The sequence below is a fragment of the Gossypium arboreum genome, chromosome 3 (assembly GCF_025698485.1).
Source record: "Gossypium arboreum isolate Shixiya-1 chromosome 3, ASM2569848v2, whole genome shotgun sequence".
NCBI lineage: Eukaryota > Viridiplantae > Streptophyta > Magnoliopsida > Malvales > Malvaceae > Gossypium > Gossypium arboreum.
The window spans coordinates 134167338-134186221 of NC_069072.1; the positions used below are offsets into that span (position 1 = coordinate 134167338).

Genomic DNA, 18884 nt, shown 5'->3' on the forward strand with positions numbered 1-18884 from the left:
GTAAATATTAACATGTTTAGAATAAAAACACAGTTGAATCGGATATTGTTTCAAAATAAAATAATGTAATAAAAATATAATTTGAAATTTGATATAAACTCTTATTTGAACATTTTGAAAAGATTTTACTCTTATTTATCATTTTTGAAAGATTTGGCCTTAATTTAAATACTTTAGTAAATGTTTAAGACTATTTTGAAAAGAACCTAAAAATTTAGAGCCAGTTTGAGGCTTTTTCCTGCAACTCAAAACATTCCTTTGGAAGATGGATTGTCACATTCTGAAAATTCAACCATTGGTTAATGGATAGCTGGGTGGTAGTAAATGATTCCATTGAAATCTGTGTCTCTAATGGCTATTGCCGGGAATCTGAACATTAGTGGCAGCTTTTGCTTCATAATATTGAACTTTTAACCTGGAACTTTCTTATCTGAAGAGAATTTTCAGTGCTGGGTGTATCCAAATTCATGCTAATTGTCCAAAAGTGTTAGTCAACAGTTTGTGTTAGTTTTGAACACTGGCTATTAAAACAATGGCAGATTTTCATATTTCAACCAGAAAAGAAACATAGATGAAGCAGGCAGGCTCCAATTTAGAACATTAATTTACAGATATGCATTTAAAACTATCTAAGATCCATAAATGTACTTGTTTCCTCTAAGCTTTTTCTATCCCTTTTTTTGCTCTTATCTTCTCCCATTTTTTTTATATAATTTCTGGGATGTTTTGTTGTAATCAAAATATGCTGGTCTTCAAGGTTCGGATGGCGGTGCTTCCCTTTCAACTGAAAGGATTTTATGTGCTTTAGTATCGTTTTTGTGGTCATAAGCCAAGTAAGGCAGCTCTGCCGTGCCAATTTGAGCTTCCTGGTCACGATCTTTTCCCCACAGCACCAAATACAGTCCAATTATCACAATAGCTCCCCCTAATATGCTGCCCATATAAAGCCTTTCACCAAGGACGAAATACCCAAGAAGTGCCACCAATAACGTTGAAAGTGGATTGAACATGGTCACAAAAACAGGTCCTTTCACTTCGGTGCACCACAGTTGAATAAAGATAATCAGACCAGAACACACCACTCCCTGTCATGCACGATTCAATGTTAGAACTTTACATTAAGAAAAAGGAAAACATGACCCTTTTTGGGATTCTTACAGCATATAAAGTAGCCCAGAAGTCAATATTGAACCCCATTTTCCAAGAAGCTGGTTTATGGTTCACAATGACAGTGAAAACAGCTGATTGTGCTGCTCCAACAAAGCTCATCCATGTCGTTAATGACAGTGGTGCTGGATATCGTTTCAGTGTAAATGCCTACAAATTATTTTAGAACATCATAAGCATAGTGATTTAGTATATGTATGTTTTAATCTGGGGTTTTAAGTTTTTTTTTTTTTTTACCTGCATGATGTATAATATAGACCAAGTTAAGCAGCTTGCAACAATGAGAATTGAACCCTTCAACCAATTCTCATGAATGGGGGATTTGCCTTGAATTTGAACAAGAGGAGGCCCTAGGTTTTTTACTGCAGGACCCTTGTATAATGTCATCGTTGTTACACCGACCAAGGAGACAAAAGTTCCGACAACTTTGGCTATTCCTCGTGGATTCCGAAGATTAACGACCTCCAATCTGTAATAAAAGTTGAATATTCATGGCCCTCATGGAAGATTTTGCTAATTTATGGATGGAATTCGAAATCGATATCTAACCTGAAAACAACTGCGATTATGAACGTCAATGAAGCTATGGTATTCACCAGTGCTGCAAGGAATGTTGGTGAAGTGTATCTTAAGCTCACGAAATACATGTTGAGGGTCAAACTCACCCTGTCGGAATCCAACAAAACACAAGTTTAGGTTGTTTTCATGTTAGTCGAACATCGCTACTTAAAAAGAAAAATGAAAAATACGTACCCTAAGATGGAGAGAACAAATATCTCTAGAAAAAGGGCAAAAGTCAGCTTTGGCCTCTTTTTTCTGCACCAAAAGGAAAAAAGAAAAAAAAAAAAAGAAAAAGAAAAAAAAAGACTTGAATATTCCAAACACTTTGATAAAAGATTGGTGCAGAGTATGGCTGACCCGTTGCGTTTTATTAGAACAACGTAAAATAGAAACTTACCTTTCCAGAAAATAGGCGAAAGGGAACATGACGATGCCGGCTACAACATGTCGGTACGTAATGTGGACATGAGGGTTCATTCCATGATTAAAGCAAGCTTCAGTGAAAATATATAGGAAAGTGTAACCAAACTGGCTAAGCACCATAAGTATATGAGGCTTGAACCTCCGGTACATGTCCGAATACGAGGAACCGGATTTGTCTGCCATTGTTTTGCCGTCGCCGGTGTTTTTTTCTTTTCCCTCTGTTTCAACTTTCTTAACAAACTGAAGAAGCAAAACTGAGTATATAAGTACACACATGAAAAAAGTGATGATGTGCATTGTTCTTTTAATCTCCATTACTGTTGCCATGTTGTTGTCAGTATCATGTTCTTGATTAAAAAAAATTCCATGTTAAATTCTGTTAATTCCCTTCATGAATGTCTTTAAAAAAAAAATCAAAGAATAATTTCCCATATTCTTTATGAAAATTCTTTTGTTTCGAATAATTCATGACAACTGATTTAATACCAAGCATTGGAAATAAATTAAAAAAAAAACATAAACCGATGGTTGGTTTTCAAACAATTCTTACATCAATTTGCTTCATGTTCTAATCAAGATATGCCTGATTCTTTGATTCATTATGCTAGATTTATGAACTTGTTGTCAATATCTGCTTCAATTTGAATAGGCATGCAAGCTTATCAAACCCTATGTTTATTCGAGTTCGAAGGGGAATATTAAATATACGTATACGTCAGTTTTTTCATATATTTGAATGATTGTAACATCATAAATGTTCGGATAATATAGCATGAACGTGACATTGCTGGTTTTTACTGAGTTTTCTGTCATCTACCCAAAAATTATCAGTACAAATAAAATCAGAATTGAATTTTTTTATGATCTCGATTTTATTCTTATTCTTAACCTTTAAATATATATATATAGATAATATTTGATTAAAAATTCTTCAGTAAGTAAGTAAATAAACAATTGCATGCATGCATGTTCTGACTCTTATAATTTACCTTCTTTTCAGTTTCCAAATTCATAAGTAAAACAATAGTAAAACAGGCCTGACCAATCTGGTTTTTGGCTTTGAATGATTCCAACTATGATCAACCTTGAAAATTCAAGTATTTTTTTTCCGGGAAAACAAACAGAAACTAAACCCAGAATTTGTTAAGTGTTTTTCAATGAGGCAGTTCTGTACAATGGAATGAGATCTTATAGTTAAGAAAATATATCTAAATTAGATGATGTTTATTGCCTGTAAGGTACAAATTGCAGAAAAAGGGAAGAAAATTAACATTGAACTTTGTTGGTTGGCAGCAACTCGTATAGCTGTTCACTGTTTTCTTTTAATTTTTTTTTAAAAAACAACTGCTTAAAATCGATTTATTGTTTGAAAGAATTGGATTCGAGTAATCCTTTTGCAATTTTAAAGGAAAAAACATTTCAACCATGAATGATGAGATATTTCTCAATTAGAAGAATATTCAAAAGGATAAAATTTCGTTGAAGGTGGAGCAAACCACTAATAATAAAAATCATAACTCCTTTCTAATTTATAAGTGTGAACATAATGCGTTTCAACGTACTTAAGCTCATATTTTTTTTATCAGCAACAATTTACATATCAATCCAGTTAAAATTAATTGATGGCTATGTAATTTTTAATTGTTATATAAAAGTATGAAAAATATATATACTATTAGCTATCATCTTAAAGAGACAAATTGGGATGAGAGTTTTATAGTAAATATAGCTAATTCGTTTAAATTTAATTAATATATATTAATTGCAGCCTCGACTCTACCAAGCCTAATTCAAGATTCATTTGGATAGGTACTTGGAAAATTTCCTCCTTATTGTAAAAATATATAGGTTAGGTTGTTAATTAATGATTCAATTGGTTTAATAATAATTAAATAAAAAATTAATGAAAAGAATTAAAATAGGTTGAACCACCAAAATTTTGTCTTAATTTTTATTTTATTTTTTTACGAATTTACAGGGATTTGCTCTATTTTCAATTATATACTATCAGTTAAACTCAACTGATCATCGATTTTCGATTTAATTAAACAATTCAATTTGATTCTAACAATATTAATTGTTTTTATTTGAAGAAGGTATTGATTGAAACCTAACTCTTCTAGTTATTCAGTACCAAAACTAACAAGTTATGGCCAGAGATGGAGAAAGAAAAAATAAAGCAATTGAAGCATGTCATGCAAAATTTTAGATGGAAAACACTATATATATAGAAGTTTGTTTAAGGTTCACGTCTACCCCTATTCAAGGATGGGTTATTTACTGATTTTGATTGGTTGGTTAGGTTCGGATTTTGAATATTTTTTATACTTCGAATTGGTTCAATTCGACCGGAATTACAATTATTAAAAATTGTTTGAATTCCCTATCTAGCTAGTCTACTCATTCCCCTGGCTTTATATATTATGGCTATAATATGCCTAAAATTGCATATATTCCCAGTAGGCTGACTCGACAATAACTTTGGCTTGATTGTCATTATGTCATATTTCCATCTCCAACCAGAAATTCATGGATGGTATAACACCAATTAAAGTGGAGAATATTTGTCTAAAACAGCAATTTTTACAAACTTGTCCGTCTGTTTAGACGTCAAAAGATCACGAAAAAAATGATAATCCATGGCTTTATTATCGTTTTAAGACATACGTACCTTAATAATCCTCTCCAAGTAGTACTACCAAAAGAACAGTTTTAAATAAATCGAGCAAATTCTATACACATCCTTATGATAATTTTGAGGGTACCAACACTTTTTCAAAATTTCGGGTTTAAATTTAGAAATAAATAGTTGGTGAGTTGCTTTTGATATAATATAGATATATTGATATACTAGCGTGGGAGTATAATCTTGAATATATTTATATCGTGTTCATACTCATGTAAAAAACACTTGTTTTTGAAGCAAGATAGTCTATATTGTCTAAATCACACAAAAGTGATAAAATGGTGTTATCCTACTCCAATTTAAGTGGTTGAGCCTTTTTCACCTATTATCAAGTTTTATGTTGCATGTTTAACATGATAGTAGAGTGTAGTTCATATTGTTATGATGTGTTGTTTATATTTATTTAGCAAGCTTTCACCTATTACTGAGTGTGTGATCGTAGTCTAGTTTAGTAAATCAATAAAACGATCATCAAGTTTTTGACGCCGTTGCCGGGACTAAAATATTAGGAATACTTAATTTTTATTACTTTAGCCATTTTTATTTTTATTGCAATTTATTTTTTTTATTTTAATTTACTAACTTATCTTTATTTGCTTCTGGCAGGTTTCTTCAGTTTATGACAAGAAGAAATCCGTTAGGACCATTGCTTTTTTACAGCGAAATTGAAAGCACAGCTCACAGAAATCGTAGAGAAATAAGGTGAAGTCTACAGTATATAGAGGAAGAGCACGAGGATGATACCAATAATACCGAGGAGATGGCTGAAAATCAAAATAATTTGCTACCTCCTGTGGTTGCCGCTAATCCTGTAAATCAGAATCCTGCTCCTCGTAATATGTACAACTGTGCTAAGCCCATTCTCACTGGGGCTGAATCGAGTATTGTTAGACCTGCCATTGCTGCAAATAATTTTGAACTGAAACCTAACACTATACAAATGATTCAACAATTTGTTCAGTTTGATGGTTTGCAGGATGAAGACCCAAATACTCATTTGGTCAATTTCTTAGAGTTCTGTGATACTTTCAAGATAAATGGCGTTTCTGACGACGTTATTCGCCTACGATTATTCCCCTTCTCGTTGAGAAATAAGGCTAAGCAGTGGTTGAACTCCTTACCACGAGGGTCCATCACTACTTGGGATCAAATGACCGATAAGTTTTTATTGAAATACTTTCCGCCAACTAAGATCGCTAAGTTGAGGAAGTATATCTCGTCCTTCGTGCAAATAGATTTAGAGACTTTATATGATGTATGGGAGAGGTATAAGGACTTATTGAGAAGGTGCCATTATCATGGGTTATCTCTATGGTTACAGGTTCAAACTTTTCATAATGTTTGAACCCCTCAACGAGGCAGATGATCGATGCAGCCGCCGGTGGTACCATAAATAATAAAACACCTGAGGAGGCTTATGAGTTCATAGAGGAAATGTCACTGAATAACTATCAGTAGCAAGTCATGAGGACAAAGCCTAATAAAGCAGCCGGTGTTTTCAACCTCAACGCGGTCACCATGTTATCAAACAAGGTAAAGCTCTTAAATAAAAAGATTGATGGTTTATGTATTTCTACGCAGGTACATCCGATAATGTAGTGCGATGCGAATGGAGGAGGAATGAATAACATAGAATATCCATCCTACAACTCTAGCACAGAGAACGAACAGATCCACTATATGGGTAATAATTTTAAACCTCAGAATAATCAATATAGTAACACTTATAATGCAGTTTGGAGGAACCATCCCAATTTCTTGTGGGGTGGTCAAGGACATCAAGAACCGCAACCCCTTCCAGGTTTCCAAAAACCACCTTACCAGCAGGAAAAAAAGCTGAACCTTGAGGAGATGCTAACGAAATTTATCTCGGTGTCAGAAAATTGCTTCCAAAACACCAAAACCGTACTAAAAAATCAGTAAGCGTCGATTCAAGGGCTCGAAAATCAAATTGGTCAACTTGCCAAGATGATTTCAGAATGACCACAAGGTAGCTTACCGAGTAATATCAAAACTAACCCAAGAGAGTAACTTCATGTCATTATTGTTCGAGATGAAGAAGGGTTAGTTGAAGATAAACCAAAATCGAGACAAAAAGATGTGATAGGTAAAGGTAAGGTTGAGGTGAGCCACAACGAGCAAAAACCGTTCATTAAGGAATATAAACCTTATAACACCCTGAATTTTGGGCCTAGAAGTAATGGGCCTTGAGTTTGGGATTGATTAGAAGGTGGCTTAAATAAATTAAATGTGTTTAAATATTTTATAATTGCATGGTTAGTTTAATTTTTAAGTGATTTAGAAAGGGTTGGTAGTGTGGAAAAAGTCCTAGGTTTGATCCAGGGCTTTAGTAAAATTAGGTGGAAGGCTTATTAATAAGGCCTTGTAAAATTTAACCCAAGGAAACGCTTGGCCTAGTGGCAAAAGGCTTTGGTAGCAAGCAAGAAGTCTAGGGTTTAAATCCTGGCCTTGGCGAAAATTTTTATAGCTCATATGATTAGTAGGGAAGCTAGCGTTTAGGCCTTATAAATATGTTTGGTGGAAATATGGCACAAGAGCGCCTGGGGGGTAGTGGCGAGGAGCATGCTATGGATCTAAGAGGTTGCATGTTCGAATCTCAGGCCAGACAAAGTTTTAAATTTTTATTCTTTAAGGAAACTGAGACTTAGGCATTTTATAGTTAATTGTGATTGAATGGTAGCACAAGATAGGTGGTGGTGCAGTGGCCAGCAGCGTGTTGGGAAGTTAGAGGGCTGGAGTTCGAGTGGTTTCATGCGCAAAAGGGAATTTAATTTTGCTGTACAACGCGAAGGATTGCCATTCGGTGGAAGCAATTTGAATGCAATTATGGGCTAAAATTAAGGTTACGATGGAGATAAGGATAAGGATTAAGTTTGGATATGATGGTGATAAAATTGGAGAAATTGAAGGGAATTTAACTTGACGAGTTTAATTCGATTGGGGAGTGTAGGTTTGTTTTTTTCTTTTAGTATATATACGTGTGTCGTATGGGCAAGTAAGGACATTTGTTGTTTTTGTGTGCTTTAGTCGCATATTCCTGGGGGAAATTTTTTCCAACCTCTTGACCCTTTTGTTTTTTTTTTTCTGCAAATACCTGAGTAATCTCAAACCCTTCATCTTCTCTTTCCTTTAAGCAAAACTCTTGATATTTTCTTCCCTATTTTAATCAAATCAACCTCTTCCCTATTTAACTTAGCCAGTTGCTTCTTTTTTATTTAAGAGTCGATTCATACACTTTGGGGGTTGATTTCTTGTTGGCAAGCGATCTCGCGATCGGTAAGTGAATTAGATCTTCTTCGACTTTTGTTAAATATTTCTGAGTTCTTTCGTTTCTATACTTTTAAAAGTCGAATTTTCTTTATCCTTTACAATACTATTACTTTCGTTAACCTATGGTTTCTCCATTTATTTCTCTTTCTCCCTCTTATTCAAGAGTGTGATCGCTGGCTAAGTATTAGTTGATGGAAAAAGGGGGTTCTAGCAGAGAAGTTGGGGTAGAGGCTCCCAAGTTTAAGCGACGTAAGGTGTCATCCGTTAGGGACTTTCCGCCTGGATGTTGAAGGGGGACTACGTCAGATTTCAAGTTACGTAGGCAGATCGCAGCCGATCAATCTAATAAAGGCAAGTATAGGTGGTTCTTCGATAAGTAGTGGATTTATTATGAATTAATGGGATGTGACTAATGGAGTATAATGTTGAATATAGGTTCAGGCGATTATGAATACTTAGTACTCCAGGTGATAAGGTGTGTACTTCTACCCTATGATAGCTTGATATAAAGCCGAAGGTGTGTACATACACTACACACACGTTAGATCAGCAAATCTCGAAATGCCGAAAAGCTGAAAGTCTGGCTACGATAGTCTTGCGAGTGCGCGAACTGTCGTAAGGGGGAAATCGATACATTGATAGAGGCCCCATAAGTGATCTCATGGATTAGGGCCGTACTTAGGCCATTTGGGCCGAAATAGGCTAAATGGGCCAGACAGGCCGTGGGCCCAAAATAAGCGAATTTGTTGATTTGATAATAAGTGATGAACTAGTTATGTTGGTTACATGGCTTGGAATTGATTCAGGCCAGATGGGCCATATGAATGTGATTTAGGCTTAATAGGCCATATGAATGAAATTGTGCCTAGTGGGCCATATGCATGTATGTAGACTTGTTTGGGTTTTGTAAGGGGTTTTGGGCCTAGTATCTGATAACTGCTTAAACAGACATAAAACTTAATTAATTAATTAATCGTGACTGTGGACAAGTCATAGGGTTAAAGTGTGGCAATGGGTATATGCATGTCTAGGATTGGATCTAGGGAGAGCTTGGTACTTAAGCGGTCTTAATGACTCACTTCCTCTTCGCTAGAATCCTATCTGGCACATAGTATCTGTTCAATTTAACCAACGGGGACTTGTTAACTGGCCGAGATAGGTAATAAACCCATAATAAAGAGAAATTATCGAAATTCCCCTAAGGGCGAAAAATGACTAAAATCCCCCTATGTGTTGAATGTAAGATTTATGGATGTTACATGTATACCTGCTGCATTCATATGATATACTGTTTAGGTTCCATATGAGTTGGGAATTATGGAACGGAGGAAGTATATGAGGATCACATGGTTGCTTGACAACGTGGATCCACCGATGGCTATTAAGCTCAATATTTGATTAGCAGCTTCCTGCAATGAAGGTAGTACCACAACCGGGCTACCATTGATGTGTATCAGATGGGTGGATCGATATTTATATCCCCACATGATGTGTACCGAGGGACGGAGTTAATGTGTAGCGATTGGATTATTGGGGTGGATTGCACAACATTGCATGTATGATATTATTGTGATATTATTGCGATGTGGGCTTTGGCCCAACTGAGGCTAATATGGGTTAAGGCCCAAAGGCCACCATTATTGAATTGGGCTCAGGCCAGAGTGACTGATGATTGCTTTATTCTCATTGAGGGTTGTACACACTGAGTTTTCAAAACTCACCTCCCTCTTTTTAATTTTTTTTCAGGTGATCCTTAGTAGGTGGTTCGACGGATGGAGGGACTCGGAGGGGGCCAACTAGCAAAAAGTTTAGACTTAGTCTTTTATGTAATTTTTAATATTTTGATTTTAAATTATTATTTTTTTATTTGGGGTCTAATAAGGCCTTTCCTCTGGTTATTATTTCAAATTAGGATTATTACTATTTTTATGCTTTATATTTGTTAAAAGTAGAACATGATTTTTCCTAAACCATAACTTTTTTTTAAAATACTACATTTCCGCAACTTAATTTTTAAATGACAAGTTTTCATAGATCATCTATTTTAAATAAAGCTTTCGCAACTAAAAAGAGATTTTACAAAGTAATTATTATCATACAAGAATGAATAGTTTTTTTTAAATACACCTCGCTTTGAAAGTAACAAATCAAAGCTGAGATTTTACTCAAGGTTTTTATTTTAAAGAAAGGTTTTCAATGAAAACAAGGTTTTAAAAAAACACTTCAATGTCACACGCCAAGTTCAGCCATAATGTCTAGGCCGGATATTGGGGTGTTACAAACCTCATGTGCCATATCCAAATACGACAACAAAAGACCACACAAACTAACAATTCGGTAAATTCCTTTAAATGTTGAAAAAATTACATATTAACTTACCGTTTATTGAAGCTCTTTCGCAGATGCCAAATTTCGATAAATTTTTAAAAGAGCTTTTAGCAAATAAGCAAAAGTTAGATGATTCGTTGCACATGGAGCTAAATGCAGTGTGCTTAGCCATTTTGCAGAATAAACTACCCAACAAATTGAAAGATCCATGGAGTTTTACTATTCCTTGTTTAATTGGTAGTTTAAGTGTTAATAATGCTTTGGTTGATTTAGGGGCTAGTATTAATGTCATGCCCTATAAAATGTTTAAGCAACTAGGTCTTAGGGAACCCAAACAAGCTAGGATGAGCATTCAATTGGCAGATAGAACAAATAGATTTCCTAGGGGTATTGTTGAAGACGTACTCGTCAAAATTGATAAATTCATTTTCCCAGTTGATTTTGTTGTTCTAGACATGGATGAAGATAGTAACGTACCATTGATTTTAGGACCGTCCTTTTTAGCAACTGCTAGAACTATCATAGATGTTGGTACAGGTGAGTTAATACTTCGTGTAGGTGATGACACGATTAAACTCCAAGCTCGTGATTCTGTTAGGATATCTAGTGATTGAGATGATATTACGAGTTCTGTTAATGTTAATAACCTTGTGGCTCAACATTCTTTGCAAAAAACACCTCAGAAAAATGTGATAGAGCCGCAGTCCAGTTTACATAACAAAAACAGAACAAATCATGAAGAAAGAAGATTACAAATAGATGAACTAGATGAATGGCGAACACACGTCAAAGAGAAACCTAGAATATACGATGAACCAAAGCGACTCCATCACGAGCTTAAGGATGAGACGAACCAATTTAAGATTGGCGATCAGGTATTCTTAGATAAAATGGACCCTCGAATCCCCACTTCAGAGCATAATGCAAACGGAGCAACTCCTTTTACGGTACTGAATATTTTCCCATACAGTACAGTCGAGGTAGATCATTCTAAATTTGACACTTTTAAGGTAAATATTACTCGGCTAAAACCTTATGTTGATAATAGAATTGACAGTGAGAAAGAGGAGTTTTGACTTAATGAACCACCGTAACCATGCGAATACGAGGTAAGTCGAGCTTAGACTTTAAATAAGCGTTTCTCGAGAGGCAACCCTAGTGTTAACACTGCTAATTTTCTTAACATTATTTCATGATTTTTTTTAAAAAAATTAATTAATTTTCAAAATCTAAAAAAAAGAAAAGTTTTTTTGACCCACATGGCCTGGCCACACGGGCGTGTGGGATCTCATATGGGTGTGGGAGAAGAAAAAGAAAACACACACGACTTGGCGACATGGCCATGTGACCCACACAGCCTAGACACATGGGCATGTCTTAAGCCATGTGAAACCTGAAGTTAATTTTTTTCAAAGTCAGAGAGTTACATTGTAGCACCCCTAACCCGTATCCGTTTCCAGAACAGGGTTTCGGAGCATTACTACCATTTGCAGATCACTTAAAAAAATTAAAATACTTACCGATTCAATGCATCATATAAAATAAATATATTATCATTCAATCAACAGTTTGGCACTTGTATAAGCATCAAACAACAACATTGTTAGTATACTTGCACATATCTCATATAAATTCAACATTGGTATATCTATTTTCTCGACATGTCGCACTTGAGTTTAATAATAGTCTCAATTACATAATTTCCTTGTATCAACATATCAAAGATAATCATATATGTACATGTCATGAAACATATCATGCTCTTACCGTTTCTTCACAAGCATATATCATTCATTTCATTATATCAATATTTTATGCTTCATTATTTCCATATATTTTATGTATATTTATTTTGGTAATAGCTTATATCAAACTTAACATAAATTATATTCCATGTACTTATACTTATTTCGTTTATCCATTTTCATAATTATTTCATACAACCCTTTTGTACATATATTTCCATATGACCAGTTCTTGTAAACATTTCACACAACCATTTCATATAACCATTCGTCATCGATACATTTTACACGAATATCAATTGTTCAACAGATGTTATAGCGTCTCCCATCCACGGTCTTATTTATCTTTGACGTGATGCCATAGTGTCTTTCAACTATGATCTTACTCATTTTCGTCATGTTGCCATGGTATCTTTCAACCATGGTCTTATTCTTTAATGTCACGTTGCCATGGTATCTTTCAACCATGGTCTTACACATCTCATATCAGTTGCCATGGTATCTTTCAACCATGGTCTTACACATTTCATATCGAGTTGCCATGGTATCTTTCAACCATGGTCTTACACTGAGTTGCCATGGTATCTTTCAACCATGGTCTTACACATTTCATATCGAGAGCACACTCCCTGAACCTCATCCTTACATGGGATTACCGGTCCGGGCTAAATCCTCATAATATAAACTCATAGAGTATTGTCGGGATTACCGATGCAAAGCTAAATCCTCGCAATGACAATTACTCTAATGAGTTTGGATTTGAATACCATCGAGCTAAATTCAGACCCTAATTTGGATTACCCGTCCGGCTAAATCCATTTTACACATATTCTTGGGAGGGCTATATCGGATAGGATCACCCGTCCTGCTAGATCCTTTTACCGTCAATTCCTTTTCGAGAGATCCATTGAATTTTCCTTTCATTCAACTAGGATTTCTTCCCATTTTATCAAATATATCAATGTTTCATTAATTTTCATACAATGAACATTCAAATCATATTCACATCAATAACATACAATCTCAAGCATTTAAGAATATAATTCAAGTTACACGAACTTACCTCATTGCTTGTTTGTGTTTATAATTTCATTAATCTGATATCTTTTCTTTTCCACGATCAAGTCTCATATTTGAGTCGTCCGGATCTTTATAAATAAATTTGATCATCATTTTCATTCATTTCATATTCTAATGCATTTAATTAATGCTCTAGGTAAAATTACCATTTTACCCCTAAATTTTTAATTAATGACGATTTCATCCTTAGGGTCAAGAAAATAAAATTCTTGCAATTTAATCCTTATTTCCAGCTATTATTCTCATATATATTGATAACAATCCATGAATTCTATAAAATATCAGAATTTTTCATAATTTCAACACTTTTCAATTTAATCCCTAAAACATGTTTTCCCCCGATCTTGAACTAAATTAATAATTTCATTCAATTTTGTAATTTAAATAATAAAATAATCCATTTCATGCAATTTGGTCATTTCTGACATGTTTACAAAATTGCCCATAAAGTTTTACTTTTATTCAATTTAGTCCCTGAGCCTAAAATATGCAAATTAGGCATGCTAGATGAATATTCATACATATTTTTCCTTCTCCTCCTCTCCATTCCACATCATTAATGTAGATAACACACTTGTAAGTAACATTATCCATAATTTTTATTATTTACTTTTATGAATATTCAAGCTATCTATCTGCATCATAGTCACTAAATTATTTATATCTGGATATTTAGAACTCCAAATTAATATCCGATAATTTTCTCTGAATCTAGACTCATATATATTCTTACCATAAAAATTTCAGAATTTTTGGTTTAGCCAATAAGTACAGTTTATTCTTTAAAGTTACCCCTATTCTGCTGTCTGATAGTTCTGACCCCTCTTCACCAAAAATTAATTATCTCCTCATACAGGATTCAAATGATGTTCTTGTTTGTTTCTATTAAAAATAGACTCATTCAGGATTTTATAAATATAAATTTAAGCCCATAATTATTTTTATTCAATTTTTTATGATTTTTCAAAGTCAGAACAGGGGAACCCAAATTCATTCTAACCTTGTCTCACAAAATTCATTATATATCAAAATTTACAAATCCATTGCTTACACTATTTCTTCTATGAGAAACTATACTCAATAATATTTAATTCCATATTTTTTTCATCTTCTAATTCGATTTATACAATTTATGGTGATTTTTCAAAGTTAGTCTACTGCTGCTGTCCAAACTGTTTTTGTGCAAGCTATTAATTACCATGTTATAACACCCTTATTTTCTTTTTCTACACCATTTCTCATCACTTTCTCTTATTTTCTCTTCACTAACATATCAAAAACATAGGACCTTATGTAAGAAAACTCTACTATAACATTATTTCCATGCTTTGTCAATAATAACAAACTTAAAAACATATTGAAATCTTGATATACTTACCTTGTTCTATTGATACTAATCTTTAACTTGATTTTCTCTCTCCTCCAGCTTCTATTTCTTGAATCCAACTTAATATTCTAACTCCCCATGCTCTCCTTAACATTTTTGTCTCTTGGTAGCTATGAAAATTCATTTAATTTTTGGGTGAAAATGGACAAATTTTTTGTAAAAGGACCAAATTGTAAAGAAAGCAAAACTTTCTTTCTTCCTCTCTTTCTCTCACGTTAGTGCATGGGAAAATATGGATGAGAATTTCTCATCTTTCTTTCTTTATATACTAATAAAATAATAATAAAATATCTTATTAAAGTATTTGTGACAGCCCAAAATAGACCCTAGCCGGAATGTGGTTTCGGGACCACAAAACCGAGGCAATACAATAATTTAAAATTTATTTTGATGCCTATAATATGTGAGTATTCATGTATGACATTTTTTGATGATTGATTTAGTGTTATAAAGGTGAATTTCACTAGAAAGGACTTGTGTGAGAAAATTTAGAATTTGAGATAGGCAAATGTGGAAGTGGCCTATTGATGCACACTAGGAAATGTTGTCCTTGCATGTCAAATTCCCCAAATTTGACTATAGTGGCCGGCCATGGTGATGAATATGGGCAAAAGAAAACATGTCTTAAACATGTTTTGCTAGTGGTGCATGTTTGAAATAATAAAATAAGAGTATGAAAAAAAAAAAAAGAAAAAAAATGTTCATCCTTCTCCATAGGCTTGGCGAATGTACTAAGGAAAGAAAAGAAAATTTGTTCATCCTTTCTCATCTTCTTGGCGAAATTACTAGGGAAAAGGGGGAGGATTTTTGCTTCATGCTTGGGTTGGAAGAGACCTAGAAGGAGATTTGGCTAAGTTTACATCAAGATTAAGGTATGTATGAGGTTGTGTTAGGAGTTTCATGCATGACTTGGTTGCTAACTTGATGTGCATGTTAGCCATGGCTCAAATCTTTGTTATGCCATGGAAATAGTATTTGGGCAAAGTTGTTATGGTGATAAAGCCATTGCATGCTAAGTGTGAAGCTTGATGATGATGCATGCAATGATGGATTTTCTACTCATGAGTAAGATTTTGAGTTTTCTCTTTGTTTTATCATGATTGAAGTTGAAAAGGAACATGATTGTCATATTCGGCCATGATGCATTCTTGAGCATGATTCATGCTTCTTGCATGTTAGTTAAAATTTGTGTTTTGGATGGCTATGGACACCTTGAAAATTCGCCATGCTCATATATGCATATATATGATTGCACATTATGTTTTGGTTATGAACTAAGTGATGAATATATTGGTTTAAAGAAGAAGATGTGGAAGAATGCTTGTGAAATTGCAAGCACAATTGACCTAGCACACATGTAGGTGCTTGATGCTATATTATAAGTTTTGGGCCACAATGTGCAAAGCATTAATTAGTAAATTGCATGCTGTTTTGTGAGGTATTAAGTGCAAAATTGACCTCAACATGTACATGAATATTCGGCCTTGGGTAGCCTATTGAAGGCCTTAGCATTTCCTTGATGCTCAAATAAATTGTATTGAATTGCTTGATGTAGTATAAAATGTGCATGACCATTGTGTATTCAAGTTAAAGAGTGGCCATATGACCATTTAAAATCCTTGTCATATTCGCCATAAGCAAGCACAATGAGGTTTTAATAAATTGAATTTGTTGAATTAGCTCAAGAGCTAAGAGGGCCACAATTGGACAAGGGAAGGAAAAGGTGATCGAATAGCCGAAAAAGCCGTTCGACAACATCCGAGGTAAGTCCTCAAGAAGTGACCTTACTTGAATTATGTGAGATGAAATATGGTTGTGTATGATTATTGATTATGTGTGTATGAGTATTTGAATTCCACCGGGCTAAGTCCCGGCGAATATGCTAATGATTATAATTGTGTTTGAGCCTTAGTAACGAAAATGAAATATGTATGTCCAATGATTATTGATGTATGTGTGCATGAGAAATTGAATGATATCCGGGCTAAGCCGAAGACAATTATGCTGGAAATTATATCCGGTCAAGACCGAAGGCAATTGTGCTAGTGGCTATATCCGGGCTAAGGCCGAAGGCATTCGTCGAGTTATTCTATCCGGGCTAAGACCGAAGGCATTTGTGCACGTGATTATATCCGGTTATATTCGAAGAATCTTGGGCTGGAGGTGAGTGTTGGTTGCTGAAATGAATTCAATTAGTACACTCGGAAAGCCCAAAGGATAAGGTACGTTATATGTGCATTGGAAAGTCGACGTGTTTGAGCAACATTCGCTCAATCGACTAATGAATTTCAGTTATTGAATTGATTGATGCTTTGCGAACTTATATAATGATGAAGTATGAAGTAAGAATGTGTATTAATGAAATGATGCATTTGGCTATGTGAATGTATTGCTGTAATTAGAGTTAATTATATTCCTTGAGACTTACTAAGCATAAAAATGCTTACCCCGTTGCTTTGGCTCTTAGTTTTCTAGATTTCGAGCGAAGCAATCGGATTTGGGATCGTTGAAGTCGAAGTCATCCACACTATCAAGCCTCCATTTTGGTATAAATTTTTTTGATTGAACTTGAGATGGCATGTATAGGACTACCTCTTGTTTGTTAAATACGTTGTAATGTAAGTATGTACGGCCATGCGAAAATGGCTCGAAAAGGGGAGCATGAACTTAGACTAATTGTGGGTTGTATGTATATATTTGGTGTCATGATGTGGCTATGGCTTGGAAATGGGAATGTTGGTCATATGATCAGCCATTGGCATGGTTAAAATGATCATATATGAACCTATGTATGGCAAGACTAGTTGAATCATGGAGACTACCAAATAGGTAAGTCCTACCTTAAAAACAGATGCTGCCAGCTGCAGTGGCGTGAATGTGAAAAATCACCAAAATTCATAGGAATGGAATTAAATAGTGAATAAGCTATGTAAATGAACCTTGATGAGTCTATTTTCATATGGAAGAAACGAAATGGTCATAAGAGTTACAGGTTAAGAGTTATTAAAGCTATTGTGAGACAGGGCCAGAATGGTTTCTGGGTTCCCTGTCGCAACTTTAAAATTCACTATAAATTATCCAAAAGAATTAGGAGACATACCTTATATGTACGGATTCCATTTTGAGTCTAGTTTCATTAGAAACAAACGATACCAGCATTAAATCCCTATACAGAGAGATATTCAAGTTATACCGCGCGAAGGTCAGAGCAGTCGATCCCTGTAACATGGGTAACTTTAACTAATAAACTGTACCAATTGGCCCCACCAAAATCCTAGAAATAAATCCATGGATGGATATATGAGTCTAAATTCAGGAAAATTTACGAAACCAGTTTCCGAGTTTTGAAACTCGAGATATGATTTTAAAGGCGACAGTGACACAGTTTTCCAGCCTGACTGGAAATGTCAAATTGGTGGGCAAAAACATGTGAACTTGGCTTGTTAACCCCTCGGGTCCGACAACGGCAATGGTCTCGGGTTTGGGGTGTTACAATTTTATTGGTATCGAGCCACGGTTTAGTCGATTCTAGGACTACCGTGATGTGTTTGGGTCTAGCTATACATGCCATTAAATGATGAATCGATAGTGTGGTGATTTCGACAATTTGACTTTGTGTTTGTTTATAGCAATGGATCCCGATCCCAACCGAGCGATAGCTGATGATGTGGAGAGTGTGGCGCCTGCTCCGCGCAAGGGACAGCGCGGCGGACTCTCAACCTATGGCCAGCAATCCTAATGACGAGGCTAAGCAAGCCTTTTATAGTGTGATGAGCGAATGGTTTAATCAATACATTCAAACCAACACGGTACATTCCACAACCTCCATTCCCGACAAATGCAACCCCGCACCTACAATACCTCCGTGACTGACCAAATAAGGTCAAGTAAGCCCCGATCGATAGGATTCAAAACATGGGGCCACTGAATTTAAGGCTACGGATGATGATGATGCCAAGCGCTGAATTTTGGTTAGATAACACTATCCGGGTGCTTGATGAGCTATCCTGTACACCGATGAGTGCTTAAAGTGTACCATCTCCTTGCTACGCGAGTCCGCCTACTATTGGTGGAGTACTCGACTTCGTGGTGCCTAGAGAGCAAGTGACTTGGGAATTCTTTCAAACCGAGTTCAAAAAGTATATCGATCGAGATTCATCGACCAAAAGCGGAGGAATTTCTTGATCTTAAGCAAGGTTCTATGTCCGTTACACGA

At 35.0% G+C, this 18884-nt stretch overlaps 1 protein-coding gene and 1 non-coding gene across 4 annotated transcripts; both read right to left on the reverse strand.

The window, feature by feature from the left end:
* Positions 1-524: 524 nt before the first annotated feature.
* On the reverse strand, positions 525-3343 carry LOC108475707 (WAT1-related protein At4g08300-like). 3 transcript variants are annotated; one of them, XM_053025965.1, is made up of 7 exons: positions 3141-3343; positions 2126-2391; positions 1921-1983; positions 1717-1833; positions 1405-1636; positions 1159-1317; positions 525-1085 (listed from the first exon to the last, which is right to left on the reverse strand). In XM_053025965.1, exons 1-7 carry the CDS (start codon positions 3162-3164, stop codon positions 753-755), a joined length of 1194 nt encoding a protein of 397 aa, XP_052881925.1. In that variant the 5' UTR covers positions 3165-3343; the 3' UTR covers positions 525-752. The 3 variants fall into 3 exon arrangements, with proteins under 3 accessions (XP_052881925.1, XP_052881926.1, XP_017633177.2); XM_053025966.1 differs by lacking the exon at positions 3141-3343 and adding an exon at positions 2702-2830; XM_017777688.2 differs by lacking the exon at positions 3141-3343 and having other exon boundaries at positions 2126-2602.
* A 2692-nt stretch (positions 3344-6035) lies between these two features.
* LOC128290855 (small nucleolar RNA R71) lies at positions 6036-6142 on the reverse strand. The gene has a single exon (XR_008280639.1). It is a non-coding gene; the product is annotated as a small nucleolar RNA R71 (small nucleolar RNA).
* Positions 6143-18884: the final 12742 nt, after the last annotated feature.